The following is a 20,654-nucleotide window of genomic DNA, read 5'->3' as shown; positions in this document are numbered from 1 at the left end:
CCTGTGCACTATGGAGCTTACAGACTGCAGCTGGTACAGCAAAAGGGCCAGACACCCCCTTTTTGGGGGGATGCATTCCCCGGCATCCCAGGCACCGAGGAACCAGGGCTTTGGGCTCAGCCCTTCCCCTGAGCAGTGCTGGGCACAGCAGGACCTCGGGGCGGTGGCGGCAGCTCTTTAGCTAGATAATCATTACCAAGGCGACGTGGGATTTGAATTGAAGTGTTCGATTGCTGGGTGTGGTCTGGCAGAGGCCGAGAGGGACCAAAGGTACTCGGCAAGTGGTGAGACTGAAATTGCCTGGTGTGGGGTGAGCCACCCCCTCATTGCCCAGCTGGAGCTGGTGGTTCATGGTGTGCATGCCAGCACAAAACGTGTCCCTGCCCAGGGGCAGCAGGGCACTGCTGGCAGATCACCCACACCTTGACTTTTTAAATTACCTTTTTTTTTTTTCTTCTTTTTTGGACTAAGACTGCTAAAGAGCTCAGAGAAATTGCCACCTCCTTCTCACTGAGACTGATCTGGCATTTAAGCTTTTTTTTTTTTTTTTTTTTTTTTTTTTTTTTTTTTTTTTTTTTTTCAAGCAGCTAAAAATACCAGTGAAGTGCCTCACGGCAACCTTTCTAAACACAGATTTTCCTACCACTCTGTGCTGGTGAAAGAAACTCCCCATAAGCCACAGGAAAGCCATGTCCTTGCCTCACCCTGCTGTCAAATTTGCTTCGTGCCTGATCCACACTTTTCTGCCGAGACTGAACAGGGAAACAAGCGCCTGGATACAGGCACACGCAGCTTTTCTGTGCTGCAAGGGAATTCCTGATCCCCCCAAGAAAATCCCTGCTGCAGAGCCCCCAGGACTCTCCCTGGCAGGGCTGAGCCCTCAGCCTCTCTGTTGGCACAGTGTAGCAACCAACCCCTGCACCCCCATCCAAGAGTGCCTGGCTAGAGCCAATGTCCAGCCTTGCAGGAAGGCTGCTGGAGACAGCACTGCAGCACACTTGGACTCATGGGGAGTGATCCTGGCAGTGGCCATCTCTCTTCCCTTGCTCCTGAGCACTGCAGCACCTACTTTTCCTCTAATTTGTTTGTATTGTCTTCATCCACCCTTAGCAGCGCCAACAGTAATCTAAGGGAAAGGGGAAGTGGCTTTATTCTCATTTTGTGAAGGGAGGGAGAATTTTGTTATTCAGAATAAGCTTTGAGGAAGTTTTGACACGGCAAAGCAACACGAAAGTCCTGTGGAATGAAGAACAGCCTTCCCAGTGAACTGACTTGGGACACTTCTGTGCTGACTTTGTGAGACAATGCTGTGGGAAATCAGGACATATTTTTGTTATCGCCCTTTAAAAAAAATTCACATACTATTTGGAGGTTAGTGGTTGGTAAAAGAGAAACATGTAATTTTTTGCCTGTATGAATGTGATGCTGGCATGCCCAATATCACGCTACCCAAACATCATGGAAATTCTCATTAACTTTTAGTGTATATTTAGTTTTTAGAGATGTCAAGCAACTCTGACCCAGTACAAGGAAGTTATGTCTTTCTTCATCTGGCATAGCAACAGCTGTTCTGGGTCATGCAAAATATCTGTCCAGGTCAGGATCTTGTTCCCAGAGTGGTTATTAATGGATGCCTAGGCAGAGCATGAGCACCCCTTCCCATCCTCCGTGCAGTCACAACGTGTGGATGAATCCATGTTCTGGAGTGGTCGCTGTGCGAGGCCGCACAGGGCTGATGGTTGCAGCATAATATTAGACTACGGAAAAACTTTGTTTTGTTTCTGTCCCCGGAGGTGGCGGAGCCTTAAGCAGGTCACTGCCAAGGGAGAGAGGGGCTATTCTCTGTAATCGGGAAGCCCGGGCTGGGTGTGCGAGGGACCACAGCCATCTGGTGGTCAGAGCGAGCAGCACTGTTCTTTCTAAAACAGCATCAGAAGACTTAAAAAGGGAAAGGCATTTAAAAGAATTCCTTACAGTGCTGTCATTTTTTTTCTTTTTCGCAATCATGAAGCAGTTTTTGCCAATGCGAAGTGCCCAGCCAAAAATTAAAATGACCCCTTGCAGAACTAGCAGGTTTTTGGTTTTTTTCCAAAGTTCCTTCTCAAAAGAAACCTTGCAAAATTATTCAAGGTATTACTGGTATAATCTACAACAAGTATGACAGTACTAATTTGGAATCTTTCTATGCCTTCATCCTTGAAAAAGAGCTACATTGGCACTGTTGGATAAATCTCAGTGGAAAGCACTGTGACCATGGCTGGCTGCACAGTTGAGAGGGGACAGGCTCACCCCAGAAGCCACAAGCAGCACTCTCAATTTTCACCTGTTGGCCATCGATTCTAACTGACCTCACTTGGCAGACACCAAAAATGCTTTCCATCTGTTTGTCCCTTGACAAAAATAACAGCAACCCCTTTCTACTGCACTCAAGTCTTCCTTGGGGACAGCTCCCTCTTGCCTTTGCCAGGTCCTGTGCTGGCTGCTTGGGGAATTAAAAACAAGGTGAGGGTGAAGATGGGGTCTTTGTCCTGACGTGGGCTCAGGGCATCCCAGAGGCAGTAAGGAGGAGTTTGAACTCCCCATACTCAGGATATTCATTCACTCAGGATGTCTTTGTTTCTCCTTTCAGGGAATTTGCAGGGAGTGCTCTGAGGGAGCTGGAGGCACTGAGAGGGCATGAACCAGTGTTAAAGCATCACCACTGTGAACAGGCTGGTATGGTGCACAAATGCTGACGGGGCACCAGGAGTCCTTCCTTCCCAGCTGAGGCAGGCAGCCCAAGGCCAGGAACTGGCCAATGGGCTTGGCCCTGCTTCCTCTGGAGGCCTTCTGGCCCCACAGTTACAGAACCAGCCTTTGTTCCATCATGACCCTGTTCTTGCTTCCTCTCCTGCACGTGCTCCAGCAGGGGAAGCTCAGTCCTTTTGCCTTTTTTCAGATGACATTCTCAAATCCACTCAGCTTCCTTTAAAGGATCCCTCCCACAGCTCCCACTCAGCTGGACACTGGAGAGGTGGTATAGGAACAACTGAGGATGTCCTGTGGATACCAGAAGGCCCTTTAGTAGCAAATGTATTTCTTGCATGTCTTTATAAGTGACTTATGGGCTGCAAGGTGGGTATTCAGATGTGGTCACAAGACACAGAGGGAAAGGAGAGGAGGTAGCTCACCCTCTTGCTATTTTGAGATGGCCTGTAATCACCTCCCCACAAGACTGTAGTAAAAAGCAGGGAGCACCCTCAGCCCCCATGCCGTTCTCCTCTCAGCACCAGTGCCCTTGCCTTTTCATGGAAAGCAAATGTGGCTGCATGGTTTCATCCCTCTTCTCCCCACAGCATCCTCCCCACCCCAGCACTGACAGTACACACCATGCCTTCAAGGGAGGCTCAAGTCTTTGCTCCTTTAATGTGCAGTAAAAAAAGACAACTCTCCCACACTCAACAAGAAATCCCACGAGCAGGAGCCCTGAGCTTGGCACCCTCCTCCCTGCCTTTCATTTACAATTGGGCAGCATGTGCAGTTTGCTCTGAAGGGTTTTTCTCCCCATGTGCAGATGAACTTCTGGCTGCTGCAGGGCTGTTCTACTGCCATGAGACGACTGATGTCTCACTTCCCCTCTGTGCTCACTAGCTGAACAAGCTTCTGCAGCAACAGCATGTTCCCACTGGTGTAACAATGCTGATGGAAGGGCCTCCTGCTTTAGGGGGACGCAGCTCTGTGACCCTGGCACACACAGCCATCCCAAGGGAGTCTGTAGCATTGGCCTGGCTCAGAGGGACTCCCCACACCACAGCACAATGTGGTGGAAGGCATCAGTGGAAGGGAGAGAGGGAGGTAGGATTGCACTGGGATAAAAGTAGGATAATGGAGAATTAAATTAACTGCAAATAGTTTGCTGAAGGCACATCCTGCCCCATGGGAGAGAGCCCCTTCAGCCTGGGGTACCGCTTGCAGTCCTGTGAGCTGCCAAGGGCTTGGACGACTGGCTGCCGTGCAATGGAAACATCTGGGCTGTGGGCAGGATTCTAGATAAACTGATGGGGAAAGGGAGGCGAGGAAGAGAAGGGGTTGTGAGTGGGAAGGTGTTGCATACCACAAGCACTTGTGCAAGAGAGGTTAGAGCAACAGGGTCCCTCTACCATTATTAGTGTTCCTCCTCGGCCACCAGTAATGCTTCACATCCCCTTGCTTTCCGGTCTAACACTGGCAGGCAGAGGGGCTGGAGATACATTCTAGGGGAGGGGTGAGGAAAGAGGCAGGCAGGAATGATTTCAGCAGCAGACTGCAGCCTCTCCTGTTTCTTGGGCAGGATCTCTAACCTACCTTACTGGAGAGTAGGATGGGGGAGCTTCTTCCAGAGCTTCTTCTGCTTTGCCCACTCTGTACCATAAAAAGAAAAGCCCACAACTACCACATTCTCTAGCAGCTTTGAAACCCCCTTTACAAGTCTACTGTATGATATCCCTAAACACAACAAAGATTATCTGAAGTCTGAAAGCAGCTTAAAAATAAAAACAACTCAAAGGTAAAACAGGAAGAGAATGGAGGAAGGGGACAGAGTCCTTCCTCTGCTGGCCCCTGGTTGGAGGCAAGCAAAACAGCACACACAGCCTCTTGCTCCACAGCACACCAGTCCATAGCATTCACAAGGCAAACATAGCATCATCTTCCTTTGCTTGCTTCCGATGTTGGCTGGCAGCAGGAGGGGAGAGGGACGTCCCTGCTGAGGAGCTGGACAAAGTGGGGAGGCGGTCTGCAACTTTTGCTCGCTCTTCCAGAAATTTGTCAAACTCTGAGGGCAAGAGAAGAGCAGAGCATTAGCAAAGAGGGAGGTCTGTGGAAGAGCCAAGGTGCTGCTAGGAACAGTTAAAGACAAGGGCTGGCTGGCACATCTCACCTTCACTGGTGACACCTTTTGGATCCTCTGATTCTCCCTAGCAGAGAAGGAGAAGGGCATGGTTAGAAGGAAGGTAGGTAAAGGCATCTCACAGATGTGATTCTCTGCACACAGTGAGACAGGACAGTGTTTCCCCCACTTCCACAGTACAGACATGTTGGAGGGGCCCTCAGTTCATTAGCTATGGCTCCCAGAAGGCTGATGATGCTGTTGTGGTATCCCAAAGCCTGTGTCCCTGGCTTTTCCTTCCCTGGTCCCTCCCAGCAGTCTGTGCCACACATTCAGCGATGACAGTGCTGTTATACACTGCCTGAAGTCCAGCCCCACAGGAAACTCCAGCAGGACTGCTGGCTCCAAGAAGGCAGCCCCTCACTTACCACGTCAGTGGAGAGCCACTTTTCTATGTCTTCCATGAAATTGGCTTGAGGAACTGGTACCTGGGACAGAAAGAAAAAGGGCAGTGAGGCCAAGAAAATAGAGGATGTTCCAGTAAATCCACTGGAATGGATTTGCAATGCAAAAAGAAAGCCCAACTCAGAAGCTCAGCCTCTCACTCCATTGTTCAGTCAGCTCAGGCCCATCCAAATCCAGCTGGTGCCACTACAAAGCTCTCCCCATATATCTGTGCCATTGCTTACCTGCTTCCTCTGTCCCATCCATGCCCAGACACGCAGTTTCCAGGATACATGCCATTAAAAGCATCTGTGGTTTGGTGGTTGGCTTTGGGATTTTAGGACTGGACCAGACTTTGCTTTTTGGTGAGGACCCACTAGGTGGAAGTTGTCTGCTTGTGTAGGCAGCCAGAGAACAAGAGACATGCATTTCTCTACACCTTCTCCCTCTACAAACCAGTGACAATCTGATGTCAAACTCTGCAATGCTGAAGATATTGGAGGTGCCAGGTCTGACAGCACACAAAGGGAGAAAGACACCTGCCAAGAACTGATTCCCTGGTATGATCATGGAGCACAGCAGGATTTGATATCACACCAAACTACTGAAACAGACCCATCAAAGAGGAAGTCATCTACAATTAAATTTTACTTCCAGTAGGGATGAGGCTAGCTCAGAAGAATTCATAGCCCTGCTCAATTTAAACAGCAAAGAGACATATTCCTAGTGGACAGAGGTAACCTTGAAAGAAACAAAGTCTGATTCAAAACCCCAGATCCTTTTCTCCAGTCATGAACTCCTGAACAAAGCTGAGCAAGAAGCAGTCCTTGCTAGAGGCTCCCCAAGCAGAAGAATGAGAGAGTATTTGTGGGAACTTATTTATTAGTTTTCTAATATATATAGCTCCCTTGCCCTCAGGAAACACCAAGACCAAGAAAAAGAGCAACACCTTTGTACCAAAGACAGATCTCCTCAAACCAGGGAGCAAGCACAGATAGTTATCACAGCTGGCAGATGGATGAATGGGAATGGAAGAGGATGTGTGAGATTAGGGAAGTTTCAAAGCAAACTGGCTGCCCAGAGAGGATCTCTTTGGGGTAGAAGTTCATTCAAGCCAACTGTACAGCATGTGGGGAAACTTCCTAGAGCAGACATCAGCTTGGGCTGTGCCCATTATAGGAAGACAGGCTAACAAGCTTCAGACCCAGGAATGTCAAAGCCTCTGTGTGCCTGAGGGAATGTAATTGCAGGAATTCCTGCTGCCAAAAGACCAAATTCAAATGCCTGAAAGCTCAATCATTAGTTACAGGAGGAGGCCTTCAACAGGGTTAAAGTCAGAATGTGTTTTCCTTCAAACAAGGCACCTTGTGTTAAGAAGGAGAGGCTGCAAGGAGAAGGAATGGCAGCAGCCACCCTCATGATGCCACCAGCTATTGTCTCTGCCTCAGACACCCACCCCAAAACAGGCCATCCTCTAGCTCAGAGTGGCACATGCTCTCCTGGCCTCAGAGCTCCTAGGATTTTTTCCTACACATATGTTTACTTGAGGAAGGACTGGCACACTGCCTGCTTCCTTCCCAAGCCTAGTCTCCACTACTGGCCCAGCCCAGGGTTGCTCCATTTCAGTTAGCAATATCTGCTGATGTCTGCTGTGCATCCTCATGTGCTGTGCCAGTGATGCTTCTGTTTCAGCAGCCCCAGCCTCCTCCCTCCCTGCTGGCCCTCCACCACCTCAGATCTCACCATTCCTTGACGCATCATCCACTTGGTCAGCTGGGCTCCATCACTAGAGGCACCAGACTCCCCCTGGATGACAGAGAGTCTGCATTGCAGTGTGAGGGAGAGGGGAGGCAGTGGGGTTAAGGTGGGGGAAAGAATATACTGATACTGGTGGCCTACTTCTCTGATTGCGGAGAGAAGGTGACTGGACATGGAAATCTACTGAAGAGGAATAAAACATACGTTTCCAGGTGGAAGTTTCCCTGGGGAGGGACATCCTTCAACTGCCTGAGGCAACCCCAGACTTTTCACAGTTCCTCACCTCAGGGCTTTAAAGAATGAGGTATGCAGCCCAGCTAGGAAATGCAGGTTGGTAGAGACTGGGAGTTATCATCACTTTACTTTTTCCCAACAGACAGCACCCTTACTTCCTTGGTGAGCCAGGAGGTTACTTCCATTCCTGGTGATGCAGTAAAAGCTGTGGCCACTTACCGCTCCCGTGTTCTGCTGCCGGGCATCCAGGGCACCAGCAAGGCCTTTGGTGGCTTGGGGGTCTTCATACTTTACCCTGGAATCAGAGAGGGAGACAACAGGCTAATGAGATGCCTGAGAGTGAAGAGCAGGAACTCCTAAATGACTGCACAACTTTTCATGCCTTGTCATTCTGCTACCAAGAGCTTCTAGAAAAGTATGCAAAGCCCTTGTTATAGGTGTAGCCCACCACAAAACAGACCAATCTACTCACTGGAACATTGTGGGATACAACAGGACAGCCCTGGCACAGTGACAGAACGATAACAAGGACTTACATGAAAACCGAGACACAGACTTACAGAGCTAGGTGCATTAACCACAACCTTCACCTTTTTTGGGGTGGACTATAAAGAGAAAAAACTAACACAGACTGAACAGAATATTACAGATATTTCAGAAAGGACTTGAGCAACAGGCCCTCACCTACATACTCACCTATCTTCACAGACATAAACAGCTCAAAACCAGCTCTTTAACTAATACCACGTTGAGAAGTGATGGTGGCAGAGGTTCACTAGCTATGCTGGCCATAGGTGAGACTGGATGATCAGAAGAGCTTAGTGTTGCTTCCAAGTCTCCAAATGCACCATTACAGCAACCTCTTTTCACACACAGACATGCCTCACCCATAATTTCCCTCATCCCAATCCTGTGTCCCCTCTAGGCTGCTACTGCACATGAAAATGCCACACATCACCGTTTGATCCATGCCGAGTGGGGAAAACTCTCCATGCTAGGAAAATGAAGCCTTTCACAGAAACTCTCCACAAGTTTCCTGTCCAGCTGTTCCCAGGCCCAATCCCACAGATCCAGCAGACCATCAAGTGGAGCTGTTTTTGTTGGGGGCCAGGGGCTTGGGCCACCGCCGCTCAAACTTCTCAAAGAAGTGCTCATCAGTGAAGGGGCCGCTGTGGACAATGGCATCCAGGATGAAGTACAGCGCTGCTATCATGCCACTGATGAGGAAGAATGGCAGGAAAGGCTTGAAGTGCCTTAAGCACTCCCTCACTGAGACACACATGAAGCATGGGGGGGTCAAGAACAAACCCCAGAGGCTCTGCCAGCACGTCCTGTTCGGGAGCTGTAGAGCAATAGGTCTGTTCAAGTGGAGGGAGACACTGAGAGCAGAGGCTCTCAGTGAAATGTGAAGCCTGAGCCACTAGAGGTTACCTGGCAGGAGTACAAGTGCAGGCAGGAATAAATAGAAGATGTCTTGTTACTTGTGCAGAGATCATAAGCCTCGGCCTGTTAAGGACTGTGCTACAGCAGAGAGGATACAATTCCACCTCTGTCCAGAACTCCAGCACTGAGCACATACCAGTGGCTCTGGTTTCAGCCCCAGACTGGGTGCTGTTGATACAACTGTTTTTGTGCTGGACTGCCTCTGTCCTCAGGCAGCACAACCCACAGTAAAAGCAGTGGGGAAACCCAGGGACAAAACACATGAAGTCATGTGTAGGCCATGGGTTTCCCCACCACATTTACCAGAAGCAGTCTGAGGCAGAGGAATGGAAGGAGACATCATTAGGAAACCTTAACTAGACACGTGTAAGAGACCTTAACTTGCTAATGGCCAGCTGCAGAACAAGGCACTCCAGTGGCTGCAGGAGTGCAGGAGCACAGGCCTTGGAGGGCTGGAGGCAGCGATGGGCCCATGGGCTCTACTGCTTGGTACTCCATGGAGAGCAGTGAATGGCTCTGCCAGGCAAAGCAGCGTGAGATCAGCCACAGTCTATAAACCCAGGGGATCCGGTCAGCACAGCTCTTGCCAGCTCCTCCAGAACAAGGATTCAGGAATCCACTCTGCAGTGGAGAAGGCCTCTTTAGTTCAGCCAGCACTATGGAGACCCAGCTCTTAGTGCTTTACAAATGCACCATGGAAGAAGAAACATCGGTCCCACTTACCAACAGGGAAGCTGAGGCACAGAACAGTGCCCTCTTGCAAGCCACAACTGACTGCACTCTTCCTGCACTCCAGCTCAATACTCTGTTAGGCTGAATCAGTACTCAGCAATTCCCAAATTCAACATCACCCCAGTCAGGACAGATGACTTCAGAGGCAAACAAGAAAACTGAGCCAGTCCCACTTCACACCTTCATTCCCAGACACTGAATCTCCCAGAACATGTGGGAGACCAATTCCTTCTCCCCATGCCCAGAGGACACCATGAAGGGGAGATGATGGAAGCAGGAAAAAGGACTGGGAGCACAGAGCTCATGCTACAAACACTGTGTGTGTGAAGAGTGCATTTCTGTTTCATCCTGCTATCTTCCAGGAACTGCTGCTGGTCGGGGTGTAGCCCCATTTTCCCTGAGCCCTTGTCCTTTGCAAGAAGGCAGAAAGGACAGAGCAAGCTGTTCCACTCACCCTTTGCGCTGCTCAGCCAGCGAGCTGCCACGGGTCAGGGCAAACATGTCAAAGTCTTCCTCCAGCTTGCCAGAAGTGTCGAGGGAGTGCAGCCCTGCACTCACACTGCTTGAGCCCAGGTCTGTGGGAGAGAGAGCAGGGTGAGCAGGCAGCACAGAACAGTAAAGGGAGGACTGTGGGCTTGGAGAGTGCTGGATGGAAAACTGTCATCAGAACAGGCTAAACTACTCTAGGCCCACTCCTCCATCCTGCTCCTCAGCTGCAGCACAGTCTATGCATGTGTGCAGTTGTGGGGGAAGTAACAGAAGGTATTTCTTTGCCCACTCAGTAGATATTTTTGGCTCAGTTTCAGACAGAAGCAGCAGCATGAATTTACTGATGCTGGAGGCTAGATGTTCCTGACCATCTTAGACAACTCTGGAGGGAATTGCTCCATAACCTCTGGAAGAAAATAACCTGTGCTTCTGGGCAAGCACCTCTGAGACAGATGAGTGGATTTTCGTGACTCAGACATCATCCGAAAAACACTTGACTTGAAAAATATCTCAGCTGGCTTGTCTGTAAAAACAGTCTGGTGCCAATTTTCTGCAACTGCATCTAGGCAGTGCTACGTAGGCTGTTGGTATGTCTTGAAGAACTCCCAGGACCCCTCAGGTTTTTTGAGTAAACGACCTGTCAAATCCTGGGTCCTGGGCCCAATAAGCTCATGGCTGCCTTTGCAGCATAGCTTCAACTGCTCTACTTCTTTCAGACCTCAGTGGTGAACCTGACACCACACAGCAAGAGAGGCAAGTAAGCAATGCTGCCAGGCATTGCAGAAGGAGCAACTTTATCCCCAGTCTTGCCAAAGGCCAGGTCCTTAGCCACAGACTAATGCTGAGATCCTTCTTAAGTCATGGCCACCTCCTGCACTATGTGAGGTGAGGATGCCAAGACATATGCTTGAGTGCCTTGGGGCATATACAAGTTTCTTCATGAATTTGTTAGTTGAAAACACATGGCATTTCTCTAGGTTACACTAGGAATCTGACTTAATAATTTTGGGAGATGCTTCAAGGGCAGGAAAAGATTTTCAAAGCAGCACAGGAGAAAGACTGAGGGGAAAACCGCATAGCAACACACTCATTCCAGCCAGGTGGGAGGAAAGGTTGCTGGTGACTTCAGGCTGTTTCGGTGCTGAAGGAGTATTGGGTCCCAGGTCAATCAAGCTGTTCTCTGCCTCATTTGGTGCCTTTGGAAGAAGAAAAAAGAAGATGGTGGAGAGTTTCTGAAGCTTGGATACCCTGACCCTACAATCCTAGCTCATTGATACTGGAGAGGAAAGCCCTTCTGCACCCGTTGAAAGATATCAGCTGTGAAGAGGGAGAAGAGGGACAGTGATCAGAGAACTGGCTAGGAATAGTGTCCCAGGGCAGCATGTGCCTGGGTAGCCAGCCTCCTAGCTCTGCTGGATGTCAGTAAGTAGGGTGAATGCTGGTTCAGAGGACAGGGTAGTGCTCAGAGTAGGCTCATATGGGAATTGGAATCTCATTATTCAATAACTATAACTGCTGCTGCTCTGCTCTTGCTCTTTGGGCAGGGAAGGCGAGGTTTGCAGCGGAAATGGAGTGTCCCATGTACCAGGTGCTCTGGTGCAGCTTGGTTGGGAAAGCAAAGCCCACCATTTCTAAATGGGGCAGACTGAACCTCCCTGCAAGTCAGCAGGGCACTGCTAGACCTGCAGGATGCAAACCAAGCTGCAGAGAGGGGCAGTTGCTCTGAGTTACCTTAACAGGCTGTCCTGTCCGAAGTCGCTCGAACCTGCAGGAAAGGTGACAGCATGCATTTCAGTAGTGTGGGCTCATTCACCCACAGCCCAAGAGACTTTTGGTAAGACTTGACACAGTCTGCCCTTTCCTACCCACTAGGAAAGGGGAACTATGGCTCAGTGCCCAATTTCCCCTCAAGATACCACAGTAAGACCCAGAGAATTGATGTCTCCTGAGAGGTGGTGTGAGAAAGCTTCTTAGGACCTTCCACAGTTACTTGTAACTAACAGCTCTCCTTTACAGTTCATCTGGGGATGAACTAGCAAAGATGTGTTTGTTGAAATGGAAGAAAAAAAAAGCAGTGCTGATCCCATCTGGGCAATTCCTTTCTGTCTCCATCTCTCTCAGAGCTAGAAAACCAGCTCTTTCCATGCAGTTGCCTCCTTCTTTTGGGTTATGCCACAGGGACATCTTTATACCCCATCAGGAACTTACACAGCAGCTTTGAAGGGGCAGGACTCAGTCAGCAAAAATTGAGAACATTTGGCTTTGTTCTCAAAGATGGATGATACAGACTGATACGTCTCGAGTATTATACTCTTGAGCAGATCAAAAGGGTGGGATAGGCAGCCTTCAAGGGCAGTAAAGTCTTGTGGGAGAGCAGGGAAGAGAGGGGAGGAGAGAGGTACCTTTCATGGCGCAGAAACACGTTATTGAGGTTGTCATTGATGAGGAGCAGCTCCTCAGTGAGTTGCTCATGGAGGACACGGGGAATCAGCTCCAGGACTCGCTGCTGCATGGCTCTGCACGTCCGATTCAGCTCCTGTTCAAAGCAGGGCAAGTCACCACCCACAAAGGTCACAGTACGGCTGAGCACTCACAAATTTGGAATTCTGACTGGAACACAGATTCCAGAGGCTACTGGGATCTATCAGGAACTGCTGATGGGCAACAAATATTTGGTGTGAGAGGTAAATTGAGTCTAAGCTTTACATGGAATAATTGTATGCTTTTTGTATTACACATCACCCAGAAAGAAAGGCCCTTGTGGACTACAAACTCCCTTGTGAAATAATTCCAGCCTTGGCAATGCAATTTTCATCCACCATTGAAACTCTACTGTCCTTGTGTTTCCCTTATCCTTTCATTCCCTGATAAGCCCCACACTAAACTGTCCAGTTGTTCCCCACACCTGGCATGCATTGGACCTCAGCCATCAAGTCACTGCTAAATTGTGCTGCATGTGCCAGCCCTCCACCCTGCCCAGTGTTCCTTACTTGCAGCAGCTCCAGGTCAGAAGGCTCGGCCTGGGATGGCACCAGCTCTGTTAACATCTCCGACATCACCTTTGTGTTCCCATTCACCACTTCCAGCTCACTGCGCAGCTTCCCGATCTGCAAAAATGAAGTGGAGTGACAGCTCTGCCAGGGGAGGCTGGGGACATGGCTGAGGTAGCTCTGAAGGCAGGGAATGGCACCACATGTGCGTGCCTGTTCACAGCCACTGGGGAGTTCATTTGTCACCACTCATTTTAGCTCTCAGGAGCTCCCAGCAGACAACCCCTCCATGACTTAACATCAAATTCATTTGCTAGTAGCAGATGCCAGGCCCTCACCTGGGATCTCGGCCTTGATTTTTAATAGCCAGCACATGCTGCTGGTATGATTCAAATCTCTCCTCAGCTAACAGCTCCCATGTGGTAGCCATTTAAATGGTTTAATTTCCAAAGTGGTGTAAGACAGGGGAAAACAATTAATTCCTATTCAACAGGAGAGCCTCAGCTAAGTGTGCAGTTGAAGCTTTAGTCCTCTGGTTTACAAGCTGCTGCTGAGCCTCTTTAGAACAGTTTCTACTCTCTGTTCTGCAAGGGAATGCAAAATACTGACAGTTAGGGGTTTGGTGCTGAACATGGTGTTGTATGAAGTCAGGGTGAGGAAGAAGAAAAGAGGATGGGGAAACTAGTGAGGAGGCCCAAGCCTTTGGAAACCACATAGCCAGATAGGGTTGATTCATATAAAGTAAGCAGTGAGGCAAGATAAACAAAGATGATAAGGAGGCATCATGTCTCAGCACCCCACTTCCCTCTACCTGCAAGCAGCCCAGTCTTAGGGAAATGTTAGTTCCAGTATCCCAGTTCATCACTGTGACCACAATGGAGCTCTGGGGAGCTCTCAAAAGACTGTACTTTAGAGGAACAGCTTCGTGAAGACAGAGGCTGGGGCAGGACCAGTACTGCAGTCCCAGAACAGTGTCTGTGAAATAGCTTCAAACACAGGAAGAGTCAGCAACATCCTGGGACTTGTGTCCAACTCACCTGCTCTGGTGTGGGTGTGATGGGTGCGTCGCTGGATGTGCCTCTCCCGGGGGGCAAGGTGACAGGGTGGAGGATGGACTCCATCTGCTGAGGGGAGTTGACTGCAGGTGAGGTCTGTCCAGATTGAGAGTTGGAGCTATACACAGTCTACAAAGGTGGGGAAAGTGACAGAGAGAAGGAAATGTTAGACACACACACTTGGCAGGACAGTGCAACTAGAGGAGAAATATTGATGGCAGCTCCCCAACTGGTCCCAACAGCTCTTGGCTGTACTGGAGCTTCTCACATTTCACACCCAAAAATCCTCTAAATTCAAGACAGAGTTCCTGAAATCCCCTCATTGCTCCAGAATGGCAGCTGCCCAACATTCTTCTCTTCAGCAATGCTCCCATACCCTCTGTGGTGTGTGGATAGGTGACAGCATGTCCAGATCAGTCATAGGGAACTCCAAACCCTTCCGTCTCAGGTCTTCATAGACAGCAACGACACCAGTCAAGTCTGGAGAGCTGCGGAAGGCGTCTGCCCAGGACTGGGGAGAAAGAGACAGTACAGCCCATCAGCACGTACAACAGCCTTCTGTACAAACACCTAAAGACACATACTGTCTGCATGGTGCAGATGCTCACACTTCTTGGCTCACCTGGATGAGGGTCAGCACCTTGTCATGCACTATGGCAGGTGGATTGTTCTTTGGCAGGATTGTTCTCACCAGGACACCTTCTACAAAGTCCTGGCTGGACACAAGGATGTGGAAACGATGGCCGCAGTTCTTGACGCAGGTCTCCAGGACCTTCAAAGGCAATAAAGCATTAGCTGTAGCCTTCTCTGTCCTCATGTGTTAGCCTTATTGGCTTTAGGTACATGAATCTGTTCAGCATGTATGCTAAAACCTGTGTTCAGCACTCAGCTTTACAGCAGGGTATCACAGAGAAGAGAAAGAGCCCTGACTGCTCACCGTCAAAGCCAGCATAACTTCGTGGAAGTTCTTATTCCCTACAATTCTCTTCTTAATGGCTCGGAATGCATCTTTGGGCCTGAAGGAGAAATGAGATGAAGAAAGATCATCAAAAGGTTGAGGCAAAGAAAAACAGCCACAGGTTCTGGATGCCTCATACTCAGCAGGTGTCCCTCTTCACCATGTTTTCAGCATGGCTTGAAGCAGTGATTGGTAAAGCAGCTTTTGCTTGTGGCTCTGCAAGAGGAGTGAGGTTGGCTGATCATAGAATCATTTAGGTTGGAAAAGACCTTTTAGGGTCATCGAGTCCAACTATAGACCTAACACTGCAAAGTCCACCATTAAGGCATGCCCCTGAGTGCTATTACTGAAATTAGAGGCCTCTGTGCTGATGTCTGCAACAGGTCAAGGTGTTCAGGACACAAGAGAGAACAGACTAAAAACAATGCTAGAAACACACTCCTGGGGGGTAGAGCAAAATCCCATGGCAGAGAGACTGAAGAGGAGGAGATCACAGAAAAGCTTGGCATGGGTTACAAACAGGAAGGAGAGACCAATCTGCAGCAATTCCCCAGTGTTACTCAAAGAGGAGCTATTTAACATTTCCCCGGAGAGAAGGATGCTCAAAAGCTGCAGGAGAGACACACTGGCAAAATCTTGCTTGTATGGGGCAGGTGGGTAAGAGAGCAACAGTATAGCAGGCCCTCATTAACCATCCTCAGAGGGGAGAACCACCATGGTGTCTGTCCACTGTGGTCTTAAGAGGGCACAAATGAACCAGATTCAGAGCACAGGAGGAGAAGCTGAGCTGGAAGAGCAGCGGTGCTGGAGGAGAAAAGTGGGGTGGAGACACTGACTCAGTGAGGAGGGCAGAAGTGTATTGGCCTGTGGGGCAGCCTGGTGTCAGTGGATGGGCCTTAGCAGGACAATGGGAGAATCTGTCCAGCTGTGTTATCAGGTGCCCAGACCTGAAAGCAGCCACAGCTCAGGCCTGAGAACTTGGACAGAGACAGATGTATTTGCACCGTGGGGATAGTGGAAAAGGAGTGGTGACAAATCTGTAAGTAGAGGTGTTTGACTTTGTTTCCATACATGTGAAGCTGAAAACCGGGCTTGCTAATCCTCTGTCAACATCACTGTGGGGTAGGACAGCAGGAGTAAAACCTACATGTTTTATTCCATGTAGCACCTTCTTTTTTACATGCTGCTCCTGACATCTCCACTATGAGAAGGAGCATTCTCCCTTGAATTCAGTGGCAAATCCCCAGCTGCTGAGTTAACAAGTCTGGCAGATTGATGAACATCTTCCTGTAGGGAGAGGGAGAAAAGAGCTCCCCCACCCACTTTGTGTGTTTTTGAGTGACTGTACATGAAAATACCTGAGAAGAAGCCCAAGAAAGACTGGCACAGTAAGAGGACTGAATAGCAGCCTGAGATTTCCCCCTCTTCTCTCAGTCACCAGCCTTTAGATTTTTACATTCCCAGAGGAGAGAAAGAGAAGGGTATGAAGGGGGAATAAATCAAAGTGGAAGAAATGCAAATATGCCTTCTGGAGGTGGGAGGCAGCCTGGCTTGAACAGAGGGCTGTCTGGGGACCCTGAAGGCCTGTTTGAATGGCTCCTGGCACACCAAGATTATAGAAAAGCATCTAATAAATGCTCTGACAGCTTTGCTACGTCTCTAGGTCTCCTAGCAGAGTCTTGTCTCAGGGATTGCTGGGAAGCCTAGCTTATTACCTCCAGCAGTGCATGCTACTACTGCAGCCTAGGGATGTGGTGTTATAGGGAATTCAGGGACCTGCCCCTGAATATGGGCCCTTGCCAGCTCCCTTACCCTTCTTCAGTCTCGTTAATGATGTCACAGATCTCCATGTTGAGAGCCCAATCCTCACTCCGCAGAGACCCATCGGTAGCTCTCTCTGAAAAATAGAAACCAAGGTGAAGAGTAGCCCTGGCACTCTTAAGCTCCCACAAGACCCCAGACCCCAGCCTGCTTCTCCCTTGCTGCCACTACAAAATATAAGGAGGCAAATTCATGTGCAAATTCTGGGTCACCAAGTGCTCCCCACTAGGTGTCACCATGGCAGAGCACACTGCTGGGATGGTGGGTGCCCAGCTTTGCCCATGCCACCAATGCTACTGACATTACAAACAGACTCTGTGTGACCTCTGGTGCCCTGCACATGAAGGGAAGGGGCTCAGCATAACTTCAGCTCCACAGCTAAAGAAAAAGGGGCTTATTTGCTTTGTTCCTGCAAGGCCAGAAACTGTTGAGTTCAGCCCACTCACCCTGATACAGATCTAATGCCAATAGCTCCAATTATTGGTTTGTACCACTTAAGTAGACAAAAGAATCAGTCCCCTTTTTTTTGTACACCAGCTCTATAAAAACAAACAAGCAAACATAGAAAACCAAAGCAGGGTTTCTCTTGTTTAATATTTACACCTTTCCCCTGAACTTCTGGCCTCTAGGGAGTGTGGGCAGAAGCAAACTGCAGGCTGAAGTCGAAGCAATATTGTTCCAGCTTTGATTGTGTCCCCTTTAATTAGGAATTCCTCAGTCAGCCTTGATGTTATTTATTCAAGGCAGAGATTTGGGAAATGAGCAGCTATTACTGGGAGCACCAGTGCCTCCACCCTGTAATCATCCATGTCTCAGTCCTAGCTATGCCTTTGACTGATGCCTTCAGGAACACCACCAGTAGAGAATGGCCAGTGAGGCCAGAAGGACCCAGGCACTCCCAAGACCACAGGGAAACACAGACACAGCTAATGGCAAGCAGATGACAAGAACCATCCTTTCCAGCTCTCTCATCCTACAAAACTCTTGACTTAGCACTGGGGCAAGAGAATTAAAACTGGCCAGACCTGTTCAGCACTTACCAGGCGCTCTTCAGGAGAGCTCAGTCCCAGCAAGGTACTTACAGAAATGCCTGCATTTTCAAAACTGCTGTCCCTGCAAAATCTGCGGCTCTCCCTCGCTGCTGTGGGTCCTCTACCCCTTTAGAGAGGTCCTTCCTCTGCAGAGCTGCCTTTTTCTGCTTTTGACCCAGCAGCTAATGATCCCTGTGTAGGAATGAAATCAAATGCCCATTCACACAGTACTGAGATAAGGCCGTAACACAGGAAGAAGATTTTTTAACTCCTGCCTGGGTAAGCACATCCATCATGTCCTGTTTAGGGTCAGGCACAGAGCTATTCACAGCACTGTGCAATGCAGCCTCTTACACGTGTCCCTCCCACAGATTGCACACCACAGTGTGAAGCTATCTGCATCTTATCACAATCCAGCCACCACCTTTTCTGTTGGCTACAGAATGCATTGATTACACAGTGATTATGGTGATGACATTGTGGCCACAGCCAGATGGAAGAGGGCAGACAGGGAAGGAGAGTGGCAGACTGTTCTTGATGCTCTTCCACCTTTCCAAAGGTCTGGCTATTACTGGAATAACCTTAAGGCTCCTTGATTCAGGTAAACTTTTGTCACTTTGAGTATTAACTTTACATAGGGATCCTTATCTCTGGCAGATCCAAGCTTCCTCAGTGAGGCACAGGAGGAAGGATTGCACTGGGTGATCCGGTGGAGAATACATCCAGGGCAATAGACATGTCTGGTGCACCAGGGCATGTACCAGCCAATGGGGGAAACTGTGGTAACACATGAGGGAAAATATTTTCCACTGGGGTTCCTTTGGGATCAGGACACAGTACAGAGCTCCAGGTTTCCTCCTGCCCTGGGACAGCAGCCATGCTGGCAGGCAGGTTGCAGCTCAGGTCAGTCTGATGGGTTTGGATCATGTGGTCACAAAGCCCCCCTCACTTGCACTCTCCTCCAGGATCCCCTGCTCATGACACATCATGGTTTGAACAAGTCAGAAGTTTCCCTGCACTGTTTGCTGCCACTGGCAATGAATCACAGAAATCCACTACACGGGGGTTGCTCTGCTGAAAGTCTACATCCACTCTTCTCACTGCACATGGAAGGAAAAACCCACAACTTGGGAACAGGGCTGAGCCTGCTTGGAAGCTCTGAGCTACAGAAAAAACAAAGGACAAAATAAAACCTGCATTTAACCATCAATCCTTGCTGTTCAAATCTCCCCAACCTTCCTTCGCATTGTACACAAACATGAATTTAATCTGCAAACACCCTTTCCTCACTTCCCAATGTTTGGTGGCACACTGTAACCTGCTCCCCACCACCCTTTCCCTCCAAATGCACCAATCCTGCCAAGGTCAAGCAGCAGGTTTGCTTTTCAGAAAGGAATGTAAATAAACCATGTGTTCCTTCACCTGCCTGGCCATTTAGGGGAAAACTGGGCTTCCTCAGAAGTGACACACCCTGCCCCTGTTACCCCACAATGTCGTGGCCATCCTGCTGCCATCACCCCAGTTCATACACTCATCAAGGGAGAGCTGCAGGAAAGCACCAAACCTGCCATAAACACAACACAGGGTCACAAAATGCAAAGCTGGAAGAGCAGTATTAGAGCATATGGAAAACAGGAATGTGACCCTGAGGCAATTCCAAGGACAAAAGGCTTGAATTTACCCAGTACAAATTAAGGCCTGGCCTAGCTGGCATAGGGAAAGCTGGAGCTAATGCCCTTCTAATCCTCCTTGCTCTCTTCCAAGCTGCAAGGGGCTGTCCAAGCCTAGTAAGATATGGAGTTTTCTCCAAAATCTTGAACTTTGCCCTTCTGTAAAGCCTGCAGAAGGGAAGGAAACAAAGTTTAATTAGTCACATGAAGGATCAGGGTGGCTGGCCCCATTTCATGAGCTGTAATTAGCACATGAGCTGTCTGCTCCACATGAAATCTGAGCCTGGGATGGCTGGGGACAGCGACAAGTCCCTAAAAAGAGCGAGCACAGGAGGCAGGGCACTGTCACACACCCAGCACTCTGCCTGGTGGTCATCAGGCAGCATCTGCTTGTGTGTGTTACCAGCTGAGCCTGACCTGCAGCAGGGAATTCCCTCGGCAGAGGTTATCGTGAGCCTGCAAATGCCATTCCTCATCCAAGCCCCAAACCATCGGCTGCTGAATGTACAGGAGGCCCTTCATGGGGCTGCTCCAAAGCCACATTGTTTTGGCAGCCAGTCCAGCTCCCCGGGTGTGACAGCATTGGGGTTTGTCTGATTCCAGTCTGCTGCCTCACAAATTGCTCAGATGGACCCAGAACTGTGCAGGACTGTGGTACGGGTTGAACCAGAGCATGGGCTCTTTTCCTGCATGGCACTGGATGTGCTCCTGCTGACTGCAGCTAGGTGATAAAAGTTATTTGGAACCAGCAGATAATGAAGAACTCCAAACACTTGGCATAACTGGTGCAAAGGATCTGCACACTGCTTTGTGCTATGAGTACATTTCACAAGTTTGCTTCTTTTCAAGGTTATTATGTCTGCCCTGGTGGCAGGGGAGAGCACACTGTGCAGCTGGGGATCCCACTCAGCTGTCCCTGCAGCAGCACACCGGCACTGCAGAAGTGTGGGGAAGTACAGGAGCCAGGGACAGAAGGTATTGTGCAGGCTCCTGTCCCCTTTGCTCCCCACCCCAGACCTGAAGCACCCATAACCAGCCAGATGCTGCTCAGAAATCCTTTGCCTATGATATGCTCTGCCCCTCCTCCAAGTGAAGCCTTCAAACCATGCTCCCTGCAGTGCTTCTTGCTGGCTCTAAGTTCCTCAGCAAAGCATCAAGCACCTTCTCACCCATTTCAACAGGC

General features: G+C 49.4%; 1 protein-coding gene across 1 annotated transcript in view; it reads right to left on the bottom strand.

The window, feature by feature from the left end:
- Positions 1–3,374: 3,374 nt before the first annotated feature.
- Positions 3,375–20,654, bottom strand: part of TOM1 (target of myb1 membrane trafficking protein) — a 21,132-nt gene continuing 3,852 nt past the window's right edge. The window contains exons 2-15 of the mRNA XM_071422744.1: positions 16,762–16,846; positions 14,929–15,007; positions 14,614–14,763; positions 14,368–14,502; positions 13,974–14,120; positions 12,937–13,053; positions 12,349–12,482; positions 11,678–11,711; positions 11,034–11,142; positions 9,912–10,032; positions 7,502–7,577; positions 5,275–5,334; positions 4,898–4,934; positions 3,375–4,792 (exon numbers count right to left, since the gene is read on the bottom strand). Of these exons, the coding sequence (XP_071278845.1) occupies positions 4,644–4,792; positions 4,898–4,934; positions 5,275–5,334; positions 7,502–7,577; positions 9,912–10,032; positions 11,034–11,142; positions 11,678–11,711; positions 12,349–12,482; positions 12,937–13,053; positions 13,974–14,120; positions 14,368–14,502; positions 14,614–14,763; positions 14,929–15,007; positions 16,762–16,846 (1,433 nt within the window). The 3' untranslated portion in view covers positions 3,375–4,643. The remainder of the gene's footprint in view (positions 4,793–4,897; positions 4,935–5,274; positions 5,335–7,501; positions 7,578–9,911; positions 10,033–11,033; positions 11,143–11,677; positions 11,712–12,348; positions 12,483–12,936; positions 13,054–13,973; positions 14,121–14,367; positions 14,503–14,613; positions 14,764–14,928; positions 15,008–16,761; positions 16,847–20,654) is intronic.

The sequence above is a fragment of the Agelaius tricolor genome, unplaced genomic scaffold (genome assembly GCF_023055355.1).
Source record: "Agelaius tricolor isolate 1412-34295 unplaced genomic scaffold, bAgeTri1.0.p SCAF_3, whole genome shotgun sequence".
In the NCBI taxonomy this organism is placed as follows: domain Eukaryota; kingdom Metazoa; phylum Chordata; class Aves; order Passeriformes; family Icteridae; genus Agelaius; species Agelaius tricolor.
This window is presented reverse-complemented; position numbering and strand designations above follow the sequence as displayed.